Genomic DNA, 19,746 nt, shown 5'->3' with positions numbered 1-19,746 from the left:
AAAGGGCACAATCCTGTTCTATATAATAAAAGCCCAGAATGACCTGTCAACCAGTCGCTATGATGTGCACTGACCAACAGGGGGCAGATGCTCAATGCAGAAGCTGCCCCCTGGTGGTCAGTGCGCTCTCATAGCTTGGCTGACGGGGATGAGCAGTGCTCCCACAGTGGGTGGATCCCTGCAGGCCACGCCCCCTCCCCAGTGCACAATCCCCTGCACTGGGCCTCTAGTAAACAAATAAGTACAGACATACCTTGTTTTATTGTGCTTTGCTTTATTGTTCATTGATGATATTGTGTTTTTTCTTTTCTTTTTTATATTTTTATTGATTTTATAGAAAGAGGAAGGAAGATGGAGAGAGAGAGAAACATCAATTGGCTGTTTCCTGCATGCCCTCTACTGGGGATGGAGCCTACAACCCCAGGCATGCACTCTGACTGGGAAATTGGACCAGCAATCTCTTGGTGCACAGGATGTTGTCCAACCAACTGAGCCATACCATTCAGGGCAATAAAGTATTTTTTAATTAGGATATGTACATTGGTTTTTTTTAAAGCATAATGCTATCATACACTTAATAGACTACAATATACTGTAAACATTAACTTTTACATGCATTGGGAAACCAAAAAATTCCTTGACTTACTTTATTGCCGTATTCACTTCATTGTGGTGGTCTGGAATCAAACCTACAATATCTCTGTGGTATGCCTGTATGCTTAATAAGGTGACATGTGTTAAAGAGAAAAATAAACCTGGGGAGGGGGTCAAGGAGAGGAAGGAAGAATGTAAGATTAAATAGGATGTTCAGAGAAGGCCTCGCTGAGGGGGTGACATTGAAACGAAGACTTGAAGGAGGTGAGGGAGGGAACTGTTCCCGAGGGCAGGGTGTTCCAGACAGAAGGATGAACCAGTGCAAAAGCCCTGTGGTGGAAGATGTCTTGGAGAAATAGGGAAGGCCAACAGGCAGATTAAGGGAAAAGAGAGGAGATTTGGTTTGGGAGATAACTGGAGCCAGATCATGTACAATATATGAGTCATGAGGAGGACTGTGGCTTTTACCCCAGTGGGATGGGAAGCATGGAGTGTTCTGAACACAGAAGGGTTATGATCTGATTTAGAGAAAATACTCTTACTTCCAGCTCCTCCTCCAACGCCCCAGCCTCAAAAGCAAGTTATATCACCCAGTAGGGAACAAAAGCTCAGACTTTGGATTAGGTTGGCCTGGGTTCAAATATACACAATTTAGATATGTGATCTTGGATTTTGCCTTTCTGTGCCTCTGTTTCCCTGACCATGGATGATGGTAATCCCTACCTCAAAAGGTATGGGGTATACAGTGCATGGCACAAAGCAAGTACACAAATGTATACGTTGCTGTGTAAATAAATAAAAATTCCCATAACCTGGTGAGGAAATTATCATTGCTATCCCCTTTTTACAGATGAGGAAACTGAGGCTCAGAGGAAACAAGTCTGTTGGAGCCAGGATTCGGCTAGATCTCCTAGCTTCAGAGTTAAGGTCATCGCTTTATCCCTCCTCTAACCTCCCTTTGACCTTAGACACATTCTTTCACTATTCTGGGCCTCAATTTCCCTGTTGGTAAAGTGCTTGGCTTTTGTGGCATTGAACACATTTTTCGAAACAATCAAATAATATTATGTATCCTCATTTTACAGGTGACAAAACGAGCCCGGGTAGGGAGTGTAAGTCACTCGTTCAAGGTAACACAGCTGGGAATTGGCAGAGGTGGGTCTCGAACTCACACCTCCCTGGGATCCCCACGTCCCCGGAACGCAGGCCCTGCGTGCGTGAAGGAGCACGCTGCTGGACTCGTCCCCGAGAGCTATCGGCGGCTTAACTGTCCACTTAAAGTGTAGGGGGGTTAGATCAGTCGCGGGGTTCTAGGGCGGGGCCCCACTGCCCTGCAAGCAGGGCCTCAGGGGGGGTACACCTTACCGGGACGAGCTCGCGGCGCTGGGGATCCACCCCTTCAAGGGAGGAGGGCGGGACAGGCGAGGCCCCGCCCCCCTACGCCACGTCCTGTGGGCGGGGCCGCGGGCTTCCCCGGAGGTGGAGTATCGGTTAACCACTGTGTGGACTGGAGATCCGCGGGCCGGAACCGCGAGTCGGGGCTCCCCCGCCACACCCCTCTTGGGATTTAAAGGGCCAGGAGGGGCTGGGTTCGGCCGAAGTCCGAACTAAGGGAGCGGGCATGAGACGCTGCCCGTGCCGGGGGGGTCTGAACGAGGCAGAGCCCGGGGCGCTGCCGGCAGCGGCCCGCATGGGGCTGGAGGCGCCGCGAGGGGGGCGGCGGCGGCAGCCCGGGCAGCAGCAACTTGGGCCCGGCGCCGGGGGCCCGGCGGGGCGGCCGGAGGGGGGCGGGCCCCGGGCCCGGACCACGGGGTCCTGCCTCCACTCTGAATGCGAGAAGGCCAGCTTCGGGCCTGAATGGGGGACAGACAGACAGACGGAGCCTGAAGCAGCCGGCCTCGGAGCGGAGACAGAGCGGCCCAGTCCAAAGACGGAGCCAGACAGGTCCAGCCCCCGGACACATCCAGAAAGGAGCAGCCACTGGTCAGAGCTGGAGACACCCGGCTCCTGGACGGAGGAGCCTGGCACCGGTGGATTTTGCACGGACCCACGCAGGCCCGGCCTCCAGTCTCGGCCACAGAGGGCCAGACTCTGGACACAACCAAGCGTTGATGGGGCCTGGACCGAGTCAGAAATACATGGGCCACAGACCCAGCCCGAGAGGTCCAAGCCCTGGACGGATAACCCCCGGACCCACCAGAAGAGCTCTGGCCTTCAGACGCAGCCGGAGGGGCCCTGGCGGGGGCTATGCATGGGTGGCTCCAGGACTCAACAGGCCCCTGAAGGCCCCTGCACAGCGTCTCTCACTGATGGCTCCCAGATACAACAGGATACCGAAACCGCCTGGAGACAGGCTGGCACCCACGGTTTCCCAACACAGCAAGCTGCTGACGGCTCCTGGACACAGCCTGGCGCTGGTGATGCACAGACACAAGATACTCATGGACCCCAGACAGAGCCTGGGACAGACTACTTTTTGGAGGAGCCCAACCAAGACGGCCCATTAGCGGAACCAGAACCTGGACAGTTGCTGACTCACCTGTACTCTCACCTGGGGTATAACTCCCTGACCCCTGTGCCCCGCCTCATCATCACTCCTGAAACCCCTGAGCCTGAGGCTCAGCCAGTGGGACTCCCGTCCAGGGTTGAAGTGGGCAGTGGAGGCTTCTCCTCCGCCTCCTCTTTCGATGAGTCTGAGGATGACGTGGTGGCCGGGGGCGGAGGTGCCAGCGACCCTGAGGACAGGTCTGGGGTGAGTGGGACCCATCCTGCCCTTAAGCCACATCCCTCCAAACCCCTCAATACCATGCCTTTGCTTTGAGAAGTTCTCTAGCACCTATCAGCAATTTCATCTCCAGATACTTCTTCCATCCATTTACCCTCTCGCTCTGACAACTGGGTTACTAACCCTCTGCAGGGACCCGCCTCCTAATCCTCTCACCCTCTCACCCTCTCACCCACTGTCTCCCCTTCCCCCTTCATCCACTGCCTACAGCCCTGAAGTCTCAAATGGACAGCCAGTGGCTGACTTATGCCCAGGAATCATATGATGGTGTGAGTCTGTGTGTGTATGCACATTTTTCAGCAAGGGTCCATGACTTCTGTTGGATCCTCTGATCTGTGATGTGTGACCCCAAAATCTGAACAGCTATAGTATAGGGGGACAAAAGGTGCACTTTCTACCCCACATTTCTTAGTCTGCGGCCTGTGGCTGTCTTAAGGTGTCCTGAAACTTTACCACCCTTAGCTCATTCACTTTTATAGGGAGTGAGCCTCCACCCAGCTTTTATTAGATTCTCAAAGGGCTGTGTAAACCCAAAATGCCCAGGGACACCCCCCCAACCTAGCCAGGGACTCTTTAGTCTTCCCATTGTCCCCCAGCTCCCCAGGGGACCCCTGGCAGATTCTTGTTTACATCCTCCACCCTCACCCCCAGCTTGGGTGCGGCTCTCTGCTGATGAATCAGGAGGGCTGGCAGGGCAGGTTCAGGAGAGTCAGCAAAGAGTCAGGTGTGAGAGCCTCCTATGGGTCCGCCCACTTGGAAGTCCCATTGTTCTGGGGCCCGTGGCTGGAGTCCACCCTCACCCCCCTACCCCACATGCCTTCCTGAAGTACGTGCTCACACATGTGGCCACAGATGTGACAGACAGACCTGCCTCAGCCTGCCTATGCCAGAGCAAAGGAGTTGACCCATGGGCTGTCTGCCATTGCTATTCCCTCTGCCTACTCTCACCTCTGGCATCTTAGAACAGCTGAGCCGGAAGAGGGTGAAAAAAACCCCATTCATGCCCAGCCCTATGGTGAGCTTCTTGCTCATATTAACTCATTTAATTCTCATACAGCAGCCCTAGGAGGTAAATGCTCCTCTCATCTCATTTTATAGATGAGGAAACTGAGGCACAGAGAGGTCAAAGACACTTGTCTAAAGTCACACACGTTGGAAGACGCAGAGCTGAGATTCAGACCCTTACTAAATACAGGCACTTTTCTAAGTGCTTTATATGTGTTAACTCTTTTTTAAGAGAGGAAGAGAGAAGGAGAGGGAGAGATAGAAACATCGATGAGAGAGAATCATTGATTGGCTGCCTCCTGTATGCCCACTACGGGGGTTTGAGCCTGACCATGAATTTAATTGTGACCTCCTGGTTCATAGGTTGATGCTCAACCACTGAGCCATGCCGGCCGGGCTATGTGTTAACTCTGAATCCCTATAACAGCACCATAAGATTGGGATTATTATTATTTCCATTTTACAGATCAGGAAACTGAGGCCTAGAGTGGTGAAGTCACTTGCTTAGGTTGGCCAAGTCTGGTTGGAGCCAGAACTGAGAATTTTAACTCATTTCTGGCTGAGTTTAAAACCCAGTTATTTTTATTCATTTATTTTAATCCTCACCCAAGGAGTGAGGATATTTTTTCCATTGATTTTTAGAGAGTGGAAGGGGAGAGAGTGAGAGGAGAGAAAGAAACATCAATCTGAGATTGACACATGGATCGGTTGCCTTCTGTACATGCCTTGACCAGGGGTGGGGATCGAACCTGCAACCCAGGTACATGCCCTTGACCAGGAATGGAACCTGAGACCCTCCGGTGCCCAGGCCAACCCTCTCATCACTGAGCCATGTTAGCCAATGCTAAAACTGAGTTATTTTAACCCCTGCGGTGTGTGGATCCTCCCTAATTTACTTTCCTCCAGGTTTCCTGTCTCCACCTTTTTCTCATCCTTCCAGAATCTTCCTCCATGGCTCACCTCTGATCAACTTTTGAACTTTGTCTGCTCCAGTGCCTCTGAAGGCTCCCCAGGGCCTTCCTGATAGCGATCAGGAGTTCAGTACTGTGTTCACAGCTTCCTGTCTCCAGGCTCCTTCCCATGTTCAGCTTCCCTTCTCCCCCCACCTCCTGCTGTAACAAAGCCGAAGTACACACTGTTCCTCGAACACCCTGCCGCCATCCTGCCTCCACTCATTGCTCAAGCTGTCCCTGCTGTGCAGAATACCCTTGCTTCCTTCTCTCTTCATTTTGAAATCCCATCTGACCTTAAAGTCCAGCTACTTTCTTCTTTTCCTCCCTCCTCCCTTTTCACATCCATTCCATCCTCCTAATCAGACAACAAACAGTCCCTCAGCCTCTACAATGTGTCAGGTCCTGTGTTGGCTTTGTGGGGGACATAGCAGTGATCAAGACACACCTCATGGAGCTCCCAGGGCCATGAAGGGGACAAACCCCTCCACCAGGTTGTGTCAGCTTAGAGTGGTCAGGGCTGGGATGGAGTAAGCCCAGAGGGTTGTGGGAGTCCAGAGGAGGTGACTGGCTAGACCTGGGGTATCAGAGAGGGCTTCCTGGAGGAGAGGGCATGTGAGCTGAGACCATCAGGAAACCATCTGAGAAAGCTCAGATTAGCCATCAGATCTAAGAAAAAAGAGAAAAGATATGAAACCTGCTTATGATTAAAAAAATAAAAATAAATGGTTGCAACCAACCTCCTTCAATCCAAGCAACATTTTTGGAGCGCCTGTTGTGTGCCAGGCCATGGGCTAGGACACAGTCATAATCATGACAACCCCAGCCCCTGCCCTCAGAGCTTGTTAGCAGGGTTGCAGACAGGCCTTTGGGGGATCTTGTAATTACTGGAGTAAGTGGGCTTGGCTCACCCCAAGCCCAGGTCAGGGGAGGGTCAGACCAGAGGTAGAAAGAACTGTGTGTTTTAGGCAAGTGACTACATCCCTCTGAGCCTTTGTTTCTTCCTCTGTAACAGAGTCAAGAATTCTCCTGGGGTTGTATGTTTAGGATTAAGTAGGTTATGGCACACTAAGTCTTTGTCATTATGCCTGGAATGTTCCAGGTGCTTAGTAAACAGGAACCTTTATTAATCACCTCCTCTCCACTCCTGCGAACTGGAGGGGGTAGGGGGTAGGGAATAGGTCTTCCTGAATCCTGCAGTCCAGCACCCTGACTCTGCTGACCTTCCCACCTCAATTAGATGTTTGATAGGGAGCTGGGCTCTGAGGGATGGGAGAGAGCATGCCCTTGACCCTGGGATAGTGGGGGATAGGAGGGATGAGCACACAGCCTCTCTGGAGATGATCCATTCTCCCAATACTTGCTAAGGATCTGCTGTGGGCTTGGAGCAAAGAATGCATTTGTGTGTGCACGCGCGCACAAGGGAATCAGACACACAGTCTCAAGAAGCGCTTAGTTGAGGCAACATGATACAACTATCTCCATGTTACAGATGAGGAAACTGGGCCCAGCGAGGGCAGGTAACTTGCCCAGGGTCGCTCACAAATAAAGAGCAGAACTGTTTGCTTCTCTGGTTTTCTATTACTCTCTCTTTCTCTCTGTTCCCTGCTTCTGTCTTTTTCTTTCTCTGCCATTACTTTGTATCTGTCTCCCTTTCTGTGTCTTCTAGTAACTCAGTGTCCGTCTCTGTGTTATTCAGAATAGGTCAGGATTTGCTGTAGTAACAGACAACCCAAAACTTAGTGATTTGGAGAAACAAAGGATTATTTTTGTTCATCCTTCATGTTGACCATAGTCAGTGGTGGGTGAGGGGGCTGAGGAAGTCCCCGTTTTCTTTCCACTCTTTCTACAACAGGAAAAAGAACATAGAGAGTCACACAGTGGCTTTAAGGCTTCCACCCAAAAGTGACACTTCTGCTCATATTTCATTGGCCACAGCAAGTCAAAAACTCTAAGTTCAAGAGGGCAGGGACAAAAAAAAAAAAAGAGGGCAGGGGCAGCATGTCTAGCGTGGCTCAGTGATTGAGTATCTACCTATGAACCAGGAGGTCACGGTTTGATTCTCAGCCAAGGCACATGCCCAGGTTGCGTGCGATCCCTAGTGTGGGGTGTGTAGGAGGCAGCCGATCAATGAATCTCTCTCATCATTGATGTTTCTATCTCTCTCTCCCTCTCCCTTCCTCTCTGAACTCAATTTAAAAAAAAAAAAAAGGAGGGCAGGGATGTGCCTGTGAGGGGAAGGGCTGAAGCTGGTGGTGAGCAGCTCATGACTGCTGCAGTCTCTGTCCACGTCTCTCTGTCCCTGTCATCACTTTGTCATCTGCCTCAGTGTCTTCTCTCTGTGGTGTGGCCTCCGTTCATCAAGCCCTGCCTCTGTCATCTTCCCTGTTAAAGTCTCACTTGGTTTTTGGACAGCAATGAGGCTTCCGAGTTTTTGGTGTGTGTACGTATGTGGGGGGAGTCTTGGGGGTTGCTTGGTACTGCAACAAAGATAGGCCTGTCTTTACTCTGGAGGACAGAGAGACAGATACGAAGGGAGTGATGACAGGAAGAAATGGAAAGGGACTCTTCCCCACCTTTGTGGAGGCCTTTGAGGGATATTGTGATTATTAGAGTAAGTGAGCTTGGCTTGCCCCAGCCATCTTGGGGGCATTGATCTCAGGAAGAACCTGGACCTTGGAAAGTCCCAGGTCCACCTTCATTCCCTTGATGGAAATATCTGCATCCCCTTCCCTTCTCGGCCTCAGTCCTGACCCCACGCTGCTCTGCCCCACACAGAATAAATCCTGGAAGAAGCTGAAGACAGTTCTGAAGTATTCGCCCTTCATGGTCTACTTCCGAAAACACTACCCTTGGGTCCAGCTGTCCGGACATGCTGGTGAGAGCAGGGGGTGGTGGAGGGCAGGGGCCAGACAAGGCTGGGCAGAGACGCCGCCTGACTGGGGACAGAAAGCTCCAGAGCGACTCTCTGTAGTTTAGTTCCCCATCTGTGACATGGGCTTGGTGACAGCCCCCTCTCATGGGGGTGTTATTGGAAGTGCTTAGGCCTGGGCTGGGCGATCGATACATCAGAGCTGAGGGCTGTTCCCTGTTATCCCAATGTTGGTTGGTGTGTGTGTGTGTGTGTGTCCTTGACCCTGGGGACAAGTGGGCCTCGACTTAAATCCTAGTTCTGCTCTTTATTTGTGAGTGACCCTGGGCAAGTTACTTTCCCTCGCTGGGCCCAGTTTCCTCATCTGTAACATGGAGATAATTGTCCCTCCCTTGCCGAGTTAACTGAAGGGTTAAAATAAAAATGTATGTTGAGACGGAAACACAGGCCCCTCATGTATGGAAATTATCATTCCCTGTCCTTGCCCCATGTCCAGAGCTTAGGAGGCCCTCAGTAAACACCAGTTATAATGGTTTCTTCCCAGGGCCTAGCACAATGCCTAGCATATGCCTATAACATTTTTGGTAAAGGTCTAGATAGTAAGTAAACTACTCAACTTTATGGTGGCTGCATGAACTCAACCATAGATAATACATAAACATGTGTGCCGGTGTTCCAATAAGACTTTATTTACAAAATTGGGTCGTGGGCTTGATTAAACAAACCTTACCCAGCAGCAAAGAAAGACAGTAAGAGAACTCATCTGCCTTATTCATCCTTAGAGCTGAGTCAGAGAAAAGGCAAGGCCCCCCTAAAACTGTAAACACAGGCTTACCATCAATATGTGTTCTAGTTACTATTACTGAGTCTAAAATAACTCAAAAACCCACAAAACTCAAAATTTAGTGGTAGTTAAAAAAATTAGTGAAATAAAAGTACCATATTATTACACTCATAGGCTTTGGGGTTGGGAATTCAGACAGGGCATGGCAGGGATGGCTTGTTGCTGCTCTGTGATATCTGGGAACTCAGCTAGGACAACTTGAAGGCTGCAGGCTGGAAACTTGGAGGGTTACTCACTCACAGGCTTGGCAATTGATATTGACTATTGGCTGGGTCTCTGTTGGGACTCCTGGCTGGAAAGCCTGGTTGTGGCTTCTTCATGTAGCTGCTTGGGCTTCTGCACAGTATGGTGGCCTTGAGAAGCAAAAGTTTTTTGTGTGTTTTTTTTTAAGTTCATTTTAATATATTTTTATTTATTTCAGAGAGGAAAGGTAAGGGAGAGAGACATAGGAACATCAATGATGAGAGAGAATCATTGATCGGCTGCCTCCTGCACACCCCCTACTGGGGATTGAGCCCATAACCCGGGCATATGCCCCTGACTGGAATCAAAACCGGGACCCTTCAGTCCACAGGCCAATGCTCTATCCACTGAGCCAAACCAGACAGGGAGAGAAAGCAAAAGTTTTTACATGACAGCTCAGGACGGCAAAGTGTCTCTGCCAACAAAGTGGAAGTTGCATCTCCTTACATGACCTAGACGCATGGTCAGCAAACCGCGGCTTGCGAGCCTCATGCGGCTCTTTGGCCCTTTGAGTGTGGCTCTTCCACAAAATACCACGTGCGGGCGTGCATGTACAGTGCGATTGAAACTTCGTGGTCCATGCGCAGAAGTCGGTATTTTGTGGAAGAGCCAGTATTTTGGGGAAGAGCCATGCTCAAGGGGCCAAAGAGCCGCATGTGGCTTGTGAGCCGCAGTTTGCCGACCACTGACCTAGACTATGAGGTCACACAGTGCTGCTTCTGCCATTAAGCCCTCCAAGATTCAAGGGGAGAAGAATGAGATTCCACTTCTTGCTGGAGATTGGCAATATTCTAGAAGAGTATGTGGGACAGGAACTATTATTGTACCATCTTTGGAAAATATAACCTGAAAATACAATCTGCCTCAGTAAGAATTGTAATTCTAATCTATACTAAGTATCTGCATGGTCCAAGAAATGCAAGATTTGTAAATTAACTTAAATAGGCCCCAGTTGTTGGCACTCTGGGACTCCAGGCAGAAGCAAATGCATATCTGCTCTGGAGAGTCAGGTTCTGGACTCAGATCTCACAAAAATTCCCACAGCTTATTGTGAGCATATAGTCCCAAATTACAAAACAAATGAGGACACAGTCTGCTGTGAAGAGGACTTTGTCTAAACAAAGAGCAGAAATAGGCTCTTTCCTTGCGACCCCTGGCCACGATTTTGAGAATTGCAGGGAAGGAGAGAAAGTGCTGCAGAACTGCCAGACAAAATGACAGTGTCCAGGATCTGATACATGCAGGAGATGGGGGATTCTCTTGCTGATACAGTTTCTGACTCTCATTGACTGTGCCTCTCCTAGGGAACTTCCAGGCGGGAGAGGATGGTCGGATTCTAAAGCGTTTCTGTCAGTGTGAGCAGCGCAGCCTGGAGCAGCTGATGAACGACCCCCTGCGGCCTTTTGTGCCAACCTACTATGGTGTGGTGCAAAGGGATGACCAGGCCTTCAACCAGATGGAAGATCTCTTGGCGGACTTTGAGGGCCCCTCCATCATGGACTGCAAGATGGGCAGCAGGTGGGGTCAGGGACAGCCCTGAGGCAGAGGTGGAGGGTCAGGGGTGGGCATTTTCTCCCCAATTGATTTTTAGAGAGTGGAATGGAAAGAGAGAGAGAGAGAGAGAGAGAGAGAGAGAGAGAGAGAGAGAGAGAAGAAATAGAAGAAACATTGATTGGTTGCCTCCCACAGTGCCCTGACCGGGACCTGGGATCATTGAACCTGCAACCTAGGTACATGCCCTTGACCGGGAATCGAACCCGAGACCATTTGGCGTGTGGGCTGATGCTCCAACCACTAAGCCACACCAGTCAGGGCAGAGGTGGGCATTTTTTAAGTTAGTGCCAAGTTAGCCTTTAAAGTGGTTGTACCACCAGCAGTGTGTGAGAGTTCCAGTTATTCCATCTTCTCACCAACACTTTATGGTTTTATTTCTATTTGTTTGATGACCAAAGAAGAGTGTTGATTGGCCATTTGAAAGGTGCCTGTTTGAATACTTTGCCCATTTTTCTGTTGGGCTATCATTTTCTTTTTGACTTGTAATTCTTTTTTTTTCTTTTTTATTTGTAATTCTTCTTTTTTTAAAGATATATTTTATTGATTTTTTACAGAGAGGAAGGGAGAGGGATAGAGAGTTAGGAATATCGGTGAGAAAGAAACATCGATCAGCTGCCTCCTTTACACTCCCCACTGGGGATGTGCCTGCAACCAAGGTACATGCCCTTGACCGGAATTGAACCTGGGACCCTTCAGTCCGAAGGCCGACGCTCTATCCACTGAGCCAAACTGGTCAGGGCTATTTGTAATTCTTTTTATGTTCTGGATACAAGTCCTTTGTTGGAAATATACACACACCTACCTGCACATTCTCCAACCTCCCATTTCACTCTCTTAGTACTGTCTTTTGATAAAGAGAATACTTTTAATTTAGTCCAGTTTGTCAACTTTTTTCATTATGGTTAATAGCTTTGTGTTGGTGTTGTTTTTCTAATATATTTTTATAAAGAGGAAGGGAGAGGGAGAGAGAAAGAAACATCGATGATCAAAACATTGATGATGGCTGCCTCCTGCATGCCCCCTACTGGAGATCCAGTCCACAACCTGGGCATGTGTCCTGACCAAGAATCAAACCAGCAACCTTTTGGTGCATGGTAGAATGACCAACCAACAGAGCGACACTTGGCCAGGGAGCGCTTTTGTTTCAGAAATGCCTACTTTGTCACATCCTCTGTGTCCCAGGACCTACCTGGAGGAGGAGCTGGTGAAGGCACGAGAACGGCCCCGGCCCCGCAAGGACATGTATGAGAAAATGGTGGCCGTGGACCCCAGGGCCCCCACCCCTGAGGAGCACGCGCAGGGTGCCGTCACCAAGCCCCGCTATATGCAGTGGAGGGAGACTGTGAGCTCAACCTCCACCCTGGGCTTCCGCATTGAGGGCATCAAGGTGAGGTCCAGGAGTTGCTATCCTGTCGCTAGAGGACTATATCTAGGCAGGGCTTCTCAGGAACACGGGTGTCAGGGAAAACTGGAAAGAAGTGAGATCTGGAAAAAGAGTAGCAGACTGCAGAAGATGAAAAGATGGGGCTAGGAGAGGTCCTGCTTCTCTCACCCCCACATCCATCAGTGACCAAGTTTTGTTTATCCCTCTGCCTGAGCATCTCGATTCCATCTTCTTTCCTCCCCATCGCCCTGTTCTAATCTGGCCCTGTCTTCTCCTGCCTCAGCCTCCTCTGATCCATCGTCCAACACAGCAGCTGGAGCGATCCTTTTTCCCCCTTATGGAGAAAGATTTTTCTCTTTCCTTCCTTCCTTTCTTTTTTTTCTTTCTGTAAATTAAATCTAATTTTTTAAATAAGTAGTCACACCATTCAAAAGTCAAAATTATGTTATAAAAGGGTGTGCAGAGGAAATCTCTCTGCTGACCCTGTGGCTGTCCTTCCCATTCTGTCCCTCCACCTCCCACCTACTCACAGGGAATCACTTTATAAGTTTCTTATTTTTCTTCCTGCAAATGCAGCCAAATGCAATTGCATATCCTAAAAATTCCACCTTCTTTACACAAAAGGTGCATAGTCCTAGATAATTCCCATATCGTTCCATAGAGAGTTTCCTCTTTCTTTTCTTTCTTTCTTGAACTGTAATAGCTTTTTGTGGATGTGCCATAGTCCCCTATAGATGGCCACCCGGGTTGCTTCCATTTTTTGCCATTACAAACAACGCCTCAGTGGATCACTTTGAACGCAGGACATTTTGCAAGCATGAAGATATAGCTGTAGACTAGATTCCCAGAAGCAGGACAACTGGGTCAATGATGAAATGCATTGGGAATGTTGCTAGAGATTGCCGAACCCCTTCCATAGGTGTTGTATCATTGTGCATTCCACCAGCAATTTTTGAGAGTGCCTGCCTCCCCATATAGATCCGGGTGTGTCATTTTCCTATTTGAAACCTTTCAATGGCTCCCTAGAACCCTCCATCGTCTAGCCTCATTTCTCACCCTCTCTTCCTCCTCCAGGCCACAGTGAAGCTTCATTTCCTTGAAAGGGTCCTGCTCCCCTGACACAGAGCCTCTGCACATGCTGTTCCCTCTGAACAGGGCTGTTCTTCCCTCTACTGTTCCCCCAGTTGGCTTCCAGTCATTTTTCTATCTTTTTACTTCCTCCTTACCTCCTCATAACTCCCTGTACTCCTTCATTATTCTTATCTCCCTTTGTGATGCTCTTATTCAATATCTGTCTCCCTCATCTGACTGTGTCTGTCCTGTTACCTCCATGTTAGCAGTGCCCACCTGGTACCTGGCACAGCATGACAGTACGACTCAAGTGGTCCTCTCAGAGATAAAAAATAACATTAGTCTCATTTATTTATTTTACTTTATTTTTAAAAATATATTTTATTGATTTTTTACAGAGAGGAAGGGAGAGGGATAGAGTTAGAAACATCGATGAGAGAGAAACATCAATCAGCTGCCTCCTGCACACCTCCCACTGGGGATGTGCCTGCAACCAAGGTACATGCCCTTGACCGGAATCGAACCTGGGACCTTTCAGTCCTCAGGCTGACGCTCTGTCCACTGAGCCAAACCGATTAGGGCAGTCTCATTTATTGAGTGCTTGTTTACTATGTGCGAGGCACTGTGCTATGCATCCTACACACCCAATCTCTTCTATTCCTACTATTTTCAGCACAATTCCCATTTCCTAGATGAGGAAACTGAGGTTGAAGGTAAAGTGACTTGCTTAAAGCACCCAGCTAGGAAGTAGTAGAGTCACAATTCAAAGCCAGATTTACCCTCCTCCAGAGCACATCTGGCTAGACTGGTTCAACTAGGGGGCTCAGGTTAGACTTGGAAGGACTAGCTGCTCAGGAGTGTGACTTGGGGCTGGGTTGATCTGACCTGGGCAGGTGGGCTGGCTTCTGCTGAGCAGCAGATGAATGTGGAGGCAGGCAGGTGGCCCCAGGAAGTGCCTGGGGCTGGTTGGTGTTGGGCATGGGAAGGCAAGTTATGACACTGGGCCTTCAATCTTTGTCCTGCAGAAAGCCGATGGGACCTGCAACACCAACTTCAAGAAGACACAGGAGCTGGAGCAAGTGACAAAGGTGTTGGAGGACTTTGTGGATGGGAACCATGGAATCCTGGTGAGTGGGACACCCATGCCCCAAACTTAGCAGTTCCGGGCCACCACCATCATTGTTGCCCCTGTGTTTGCTTAGGGCTGGGTTGGCTGGTACTGGCTGGTGTTGCTCATCCTCTGGGTCAGCGGGTGTCTTGGCCAGAGCTGGATTTCTAGGATCGCCTGCTCCTGTATCCGGTAGCCTCAGATGATGACTCCTCCCCTTGTCTCTAATGATCCAGCAGGCCAGTCTGGGCTGTTCTCACAGTGGAAGCTGGTGGCCAAGAGAACAAACGAAAATGCAAGGCCCCTTGATGGCTAAGACACCCTCATTTCTGCCATGTTCTATTGGCCAGAGCAAGTCATGACCAAGCCTAGATTAGAGAGTAACAGACTCCACCTCTTTATGGGAGGAGCTGCTGGGAGTTATGGGTATTCATGTAACCTACTAACCTTACCCTATCTGTGCCACCCCTATATTTCCAACCTCCTCTCCCATTTTCCCCAGGGCTCCCCTTTTTCCATCCTGGCCGGGTATGGGACAAGGTCAGATCTCAAGGTGGATAAGGACCCCCAAAGTCCCTGTGCTAACCAAAAAACTCTCCCTCTCAAACAGAGAAAGTATGTGGCACGCCTAGAAGAACTCCGAGAAGCTCTGGAGAACTCCCCCTTCTTCAAGACCCATGAGGTGTGAGCCCCGGCCCCCAGGGGAGCAGAGTGTATATGTGTGAGGTGGGGGTGGGTTGAGGAGAAATCACTGGCAGAATTAAGCTAAAGCAATTTAAAAGGAGACCTATGTTTTGGGGTTTGCCTTTTCAGAGTAGGAAGCACAAGGGATTTCAAGGAGGTGGGACAGCTAGGAGCATGGACTGCAGCCAGGCGGCCTGGAATGAGGCTGGCTCTGCTGTGTGACCTCTCAGTTGCCTCCTAAGATAGGGAGGAACAATATCTCCCTTACTGGGCTGCTTCCTTACGGGTGTGAGACTAGCAACTGTTGAACACCATTTGGAGCATAAAAGCACATTTAACCCCTAGCTCTTACAATTACTTTATAATCATAATTATTTACAATTATTGTTACCTGCATTCTTTGTTCAGTGCCCCCCACCCCCCCACTCCTTCCAAAGCCTGTCTCTTTGGAAGCGTTCATCTCTTTGGGGTTGTCTCAGAAAGTCTGGGAAGTGGTGACATCCTCTCCTCCCCTCTGTCCAAGCTCTTCCCTCCCCACGCCCAAGCCCTCTCACCTTCTCCTGGCTATCACTAACTTCTGGGAGAGCCCTGATCTTGGAATCAGGCTGGCCTCGGTTTGGACCCCAGTTCTGCAGGTCTGTCTACTGACTTGCAGGATGGGATTACGGAGTGCCTGCCTCCTACACAACATGAAGGTTAAGTGGATTAATACAGGGAAAGTGCAGCCCATAGTAAACCTTCAGTATGTGCCAGCTGTTACTGTCACGTCTCTTATCAAACAATACCCTCATTGTCATTGTCACTGCCTTTGGGCTTTACACACAAATCACAAAGAGGAGGCCTGGGGAGCCCATCTCATCTGTCCTGGTGTTTGGTTTTACCCACTTGGTGACTTAACTTTTTTAAAAAATATATTTTTATTGATTTTGGAGAGGAAGGGAGAGGGAGAGAGATAAACATCAATGATGAGAGAGAATCATTGATCAGCTGCCTCCTGCACGCTCCCTACTGGGTATCTAGCATGCAAACCGGGCATGTGCCCTTGACCAGAATCAAACCCTACACCCTTCAGTCCCCAGGCCAATGCTCTATCCACTGAGCCAAACCAGCTAGGGCAGGGGTCCTCAAACTTTTTAAACAGGGGGCCAGTTCACTGTCCCTTAGACCGTTGGAGGGCCGGACTATAGTTTAAAAAAAAAACTATGAACAAATTCCTATGCACACAGCGGCGGCAAAAACACCCGGCAGGCCGGATAAATGTTTTCGGCCATAGTTTGAGGACCCGTGAGCTAGGGTGTGACTTTACATTTTAAAAGATGAGTTGCCAACATTTAAAACGTGGGCCTTCCCACCAAAATCAGGGTTTCCAGTTTCCCTTGGCACATTGGGAGATGTGGCAACACTGGGCCGCTCGCCACATGCCAACAGCCGTCCAGAGCGGGGCAGCATGTGCTTCTCCTCACAGGTGCCCACTCACCTGCCCCGTCATCTAGGTTCCCTGGGGAGAGTGCAGTTTGCAATCGGTTAGGAAAAGAGAAGGGTGTGCAGATGTGGAGTTAGAGGAAGGCAAGAAAACTGCTATTTCTCATTAGGAAAACAAAACCAGCATCTCTGAAGGCTGCATCCCAACCTCACAGGCACTTGATAAGTGTGTAGGGCAGTGGTCGGCAAACTCATTAGTCAACAGAGCCAAATATCAACAGTACAACGATTGAAATTTCTTTTGAGAGCCAAATTTTTTAAACTTAAACTATACAGGTAGGTACATTGTTATTAACTTAATTAGGGTACTCCTAAGCTGGCCTTTGCTAAAAACGTCCTCAATCTGATTGAGGTACGTTTGCTGAGGTCGACCCTTTCCAACTCTCCCATCCACACTCATCTTGTATACTTGTTTCATCTATCTCCTTTCCGAAAACCGACTTCTGCGCACGGACTACGAAGTTTCAATCGCACTGTATGTGCGCGCCCGCACGTGGTATTTTGTGGAAGAGCCACATTCAAGGGGCCAAAGAGCCGCGTGTGGTTCGCGAGCCGTGGTTTGCCGACCACTGGTGTAGATCATAGAATGCTGCCAGTGATCCCAGGAGGTAGGGCTGTGACCACCACCCCCATTCTATAGATGAGGAAACCGAGGCCTGGAGAAAGGAAGCCGCTTGCCTGGGGTTATCAACAGCAATTAGAAAGTGGAAAGCATGATCTACTTTCTTAGTCCCCACTGGGCTCTCCTGATCCATTCAGGATCCTGCAGGCATTTGAGTTTATGCCTCAGCTTGAAAAACAATACCAGTTAACATCTGTTGTGCATGTGCTATACTGGCAAGTGTTCTAAGTGCTTTATATGATCAATTCATACATGTAATATGCACAGCAACCTTACAGGTAAATAGTACTATTATTCCATTATTCCCACTTTGTATATCAGGAGGCAGAGGCAGAGAGGTTAAGCCACCTACCCAAGGCATAACAGCCTATAAGTAGCCGAGTCAGGATTTGAACTCAGCCACCCTGCTCAGATGCCCCTTGGGGAGGAGACCCTGGCCAATGCTTGCTTTGTCCCTGACCTCCCGTCTGCCTCCCTGCAGGTGGTGGGCAGCTCCCTTCTCTTTGTGCATGACCACACTGGCCTGGCCAAGGTTTGGATGATCGACTTTGGCAAGACAGTGGCTCTGCCTGACCATCAGACACTCAACCACCGGCTGCCCTGGGCTGAGGGTAATCGTGAAGACGGCTACCTCTGGGGCCTGGACAACATGATTCGCCTTCTTCAGGGGCTGGCCCAGAGCTGACCCGCTTGCCTTTGTAAGGATTCTTTATTGGATGGTACTCAGCTGGCTGGAGGAGCCCTGAGGTGTGCAGGGGCCAGAGTTCAGCCATGGAGGCACTGACCTCTGGGACAGGAGAGGTTGTGGCACACCATTCAAGCCCAGTGTGGAAGATCTGAAGGGCCTTGGAGACCAAGTAGCACCCAGCCTTTTCATGATCCAGGGGTTGTAAGGACTGGAGAGGGGACATGACGTGGCTGGGTCCCACTATGGGTCAGAACCAGACTGGGTCCTCTGGCCAGCCAGGAAGGTTCCAGAGGGGCTGCTGGAGGCCACAACTAAACCATACATCCTAAAAGAACACCATTCAGATGCTGTAGGCTACAGGCCTGACACATGCCTCTCACAACAGGAATGACTGTGATCACTACTCCTTGTCAGCCCCCTCCGGCTATGAGCTGGCTCTGATGCCAGGGACCAATCAGCTTCATCTGTGGTGCCCCAGAACCAGACCTTATTTGTGAGCAAATGCAGGAGCTGCTGTCTGCCTGGGAGCATTATGGCCCCATCTCTTCTTCGGAGGGCCCTTCAGGTGCTGACAGAAGCTCTGAGAAGGGTGTGACACCATGGGACCGGCCTGAGAGCTGACGCTGCTGAGCAGAGCCCAGTTCACCCTGTCCTGCCCTCCCATGGCCCCATGGGATCCTCCCTGCTCCTGGGAGAGCTCTGCTGACCCCCTGCAGACCAAAACCACGGCCACATCCTGTGCCAGCACTGTGACCAGCACAACCTCATTCCTCTGGCACCATCTCAGCTTTGGGACTTCCTCCCCTTACCCTGTGAGGTCTCCTTCCTCCCAGCTGATGGAGGTGGCAGGGGCAGGGAAGCTGGCTTGGAACCAGAGCTACCTTCCTTTGGTGGCCTGCACCCCGCAGCCCTTGCGTGGGAAGTGCCCTGCTTGTGTCAGAGGCTCAGGGTGGGTGGGGCTGCTGGCTGTGACCCCAGGCTCCCAACCTGGTCCAAACCAAAGCCCCTCTTCCTTCCCTCTCCTCCTGTACTTGTAACTGGCTTCCTGGCCCACAGGGCTGGGCTGGGGAGGACAGGCAGCTCCCTCTTTGAGTCAAAACTCTAATGTAGTCTTCCAGGGCTCAGGAGGCATGTTCCTTTTCTATGGACCTTTATACTTATTTATACAAGAGAGACAGGTAGTTGTTAGACGGGGCAGTGCTGGGGAACTGGAGGCAACATCGCTTCACTGCCTTCCCCCGACGACCTCCTAATAAACAGGACATTCAAAGCCAACTTTGTGGGATTTTTTTTTTTTAATCTGGCGAGTGTGGGCTCAAAGCTCAGGACAGTGATCACTGTGGTTTGGGGTAGATGGCTTGGAGGTTCCTGAGCGGCTCCTCTGTGCCTCACTCTGCTGGATAAGGCAGGGTAACTGTGGTGACCAAGACAGTGCCGAGCCCTCCCAGGACAGTTTACCAGACAGAGTGCCAGCCCCTGCTGTGAGGGCTGCGAAGGGGAAGTGCAGGTGGAGGGATTAGGCTGGGATGGAGGATTCCCCACTTCTGGTTAGAAACACTACACTACAGAAACAAAAAGCACTATACTTATACTATATAGTCTCTAAAGTCCCTTTGTACTGAAGACACAGCAGTGATCAACACAGATCTGTTCCTCCCCTTTCGGAGGGGAGGCAACAGGTATTCATGAAACTAATCTCTATCTACTTATCTATTTATATCTGCGTAAGTACTAACTGCCTGATTTGAATCCTGACCCTGTCGTTTGCCAAGCTATGTGACCTTAAGCCAGTGACTGCACTCCTCCGAGCCTTAGTCTCTCCATCTGTAAAATGGGGAGGTCCTAGTGCCTTCCTTATAG

At 50.0% G+C, this 19,746-nt stretch overlaps 1 protein-coding gene across 3 annotated transcripts; it reads left to right on the top strand.

Annotated features, from left to right (window-relative positions):
• Window positions 1-2,082: 2,082 nt before the first annotated feature.
• Window positions 2,083-19,591, top strand: ITPKC (inositol-trisphosphate 3-kinase C). Of its 3 annotated transcripts, none has more exons than XM_059666480.1 (7): window positions 2,083-3,346; window positions 8,113-8,212; window positions 10,598-10,811; window positions 12,030-12,234; window positions 14,328-14,429; window positions 15,021-15,092; window positions 17,680-19,591. In XM_059666480.1, exons 1-7 carry the CDS (start codon window positions 2,216-2,218, stop codon window positions 17,881-17,883), a joined length of 2,028 nt encoding a protein of 675 aa, XP_059522463.1. In that variant the 5' UTR covers window positions 2,083-2,215; the 3' UTR covers window positions 17,884-19,591. The 3 variants fall into 3 exon arrangements, with proteins under 3 accessions (XP_059522463.1, XP_059522464.1, XP_059522466.1); XM_059666481.1 differs by lacking the exon at window positions 15,021-15,092 and adding an exon at window positions 14,913-14,963; XM_059666483.1 differs by lacking the exon at window positions 15,021-15,092.
• The last annotated feature ends 155 nt before the right edge of the window (window positions 19,592-19,746 follow it).

Source organism: Myotis daubentonii, chromosome 15, assembly GCF_963259705.1.
Source record: "Myotis daubentonii chromosome 15, mMyoDau2.1, whole genome shotgun sequence".
NCBI lineage: Eukaryota > Metazoa > Chordata > Mammalia > Chiroptera > Vespertilionidae > Myotis > Myotis daubentonii.
This window is presented reverse-complemented; position numbering and strand designations above follow the sequence as displayed.

Coding starts and splice junctions, on each gene's coding strand:
- ITPKC (XM_059666480.1), top strand. CDS start 2,216: ATGAGACGCTGCCCGTGCCGGGGGGGTCTGAACGAGGCAGAGCCCGGG. Junction 3,347..8,112: donor ACCCTGAGGACAGGTCTGGG/GTGAGTGGGACC, acceptor TGCCCCACACAG/AATAAATCCTGGAAGAAGCT. Junction 15,093..17,679: donor CCTTCTTCAAGACCCATGAG/GTGTGAGCCCCG, acceptor GCCTCCCTGCAG/GTGGTGGGCAGCTCCCTTCT.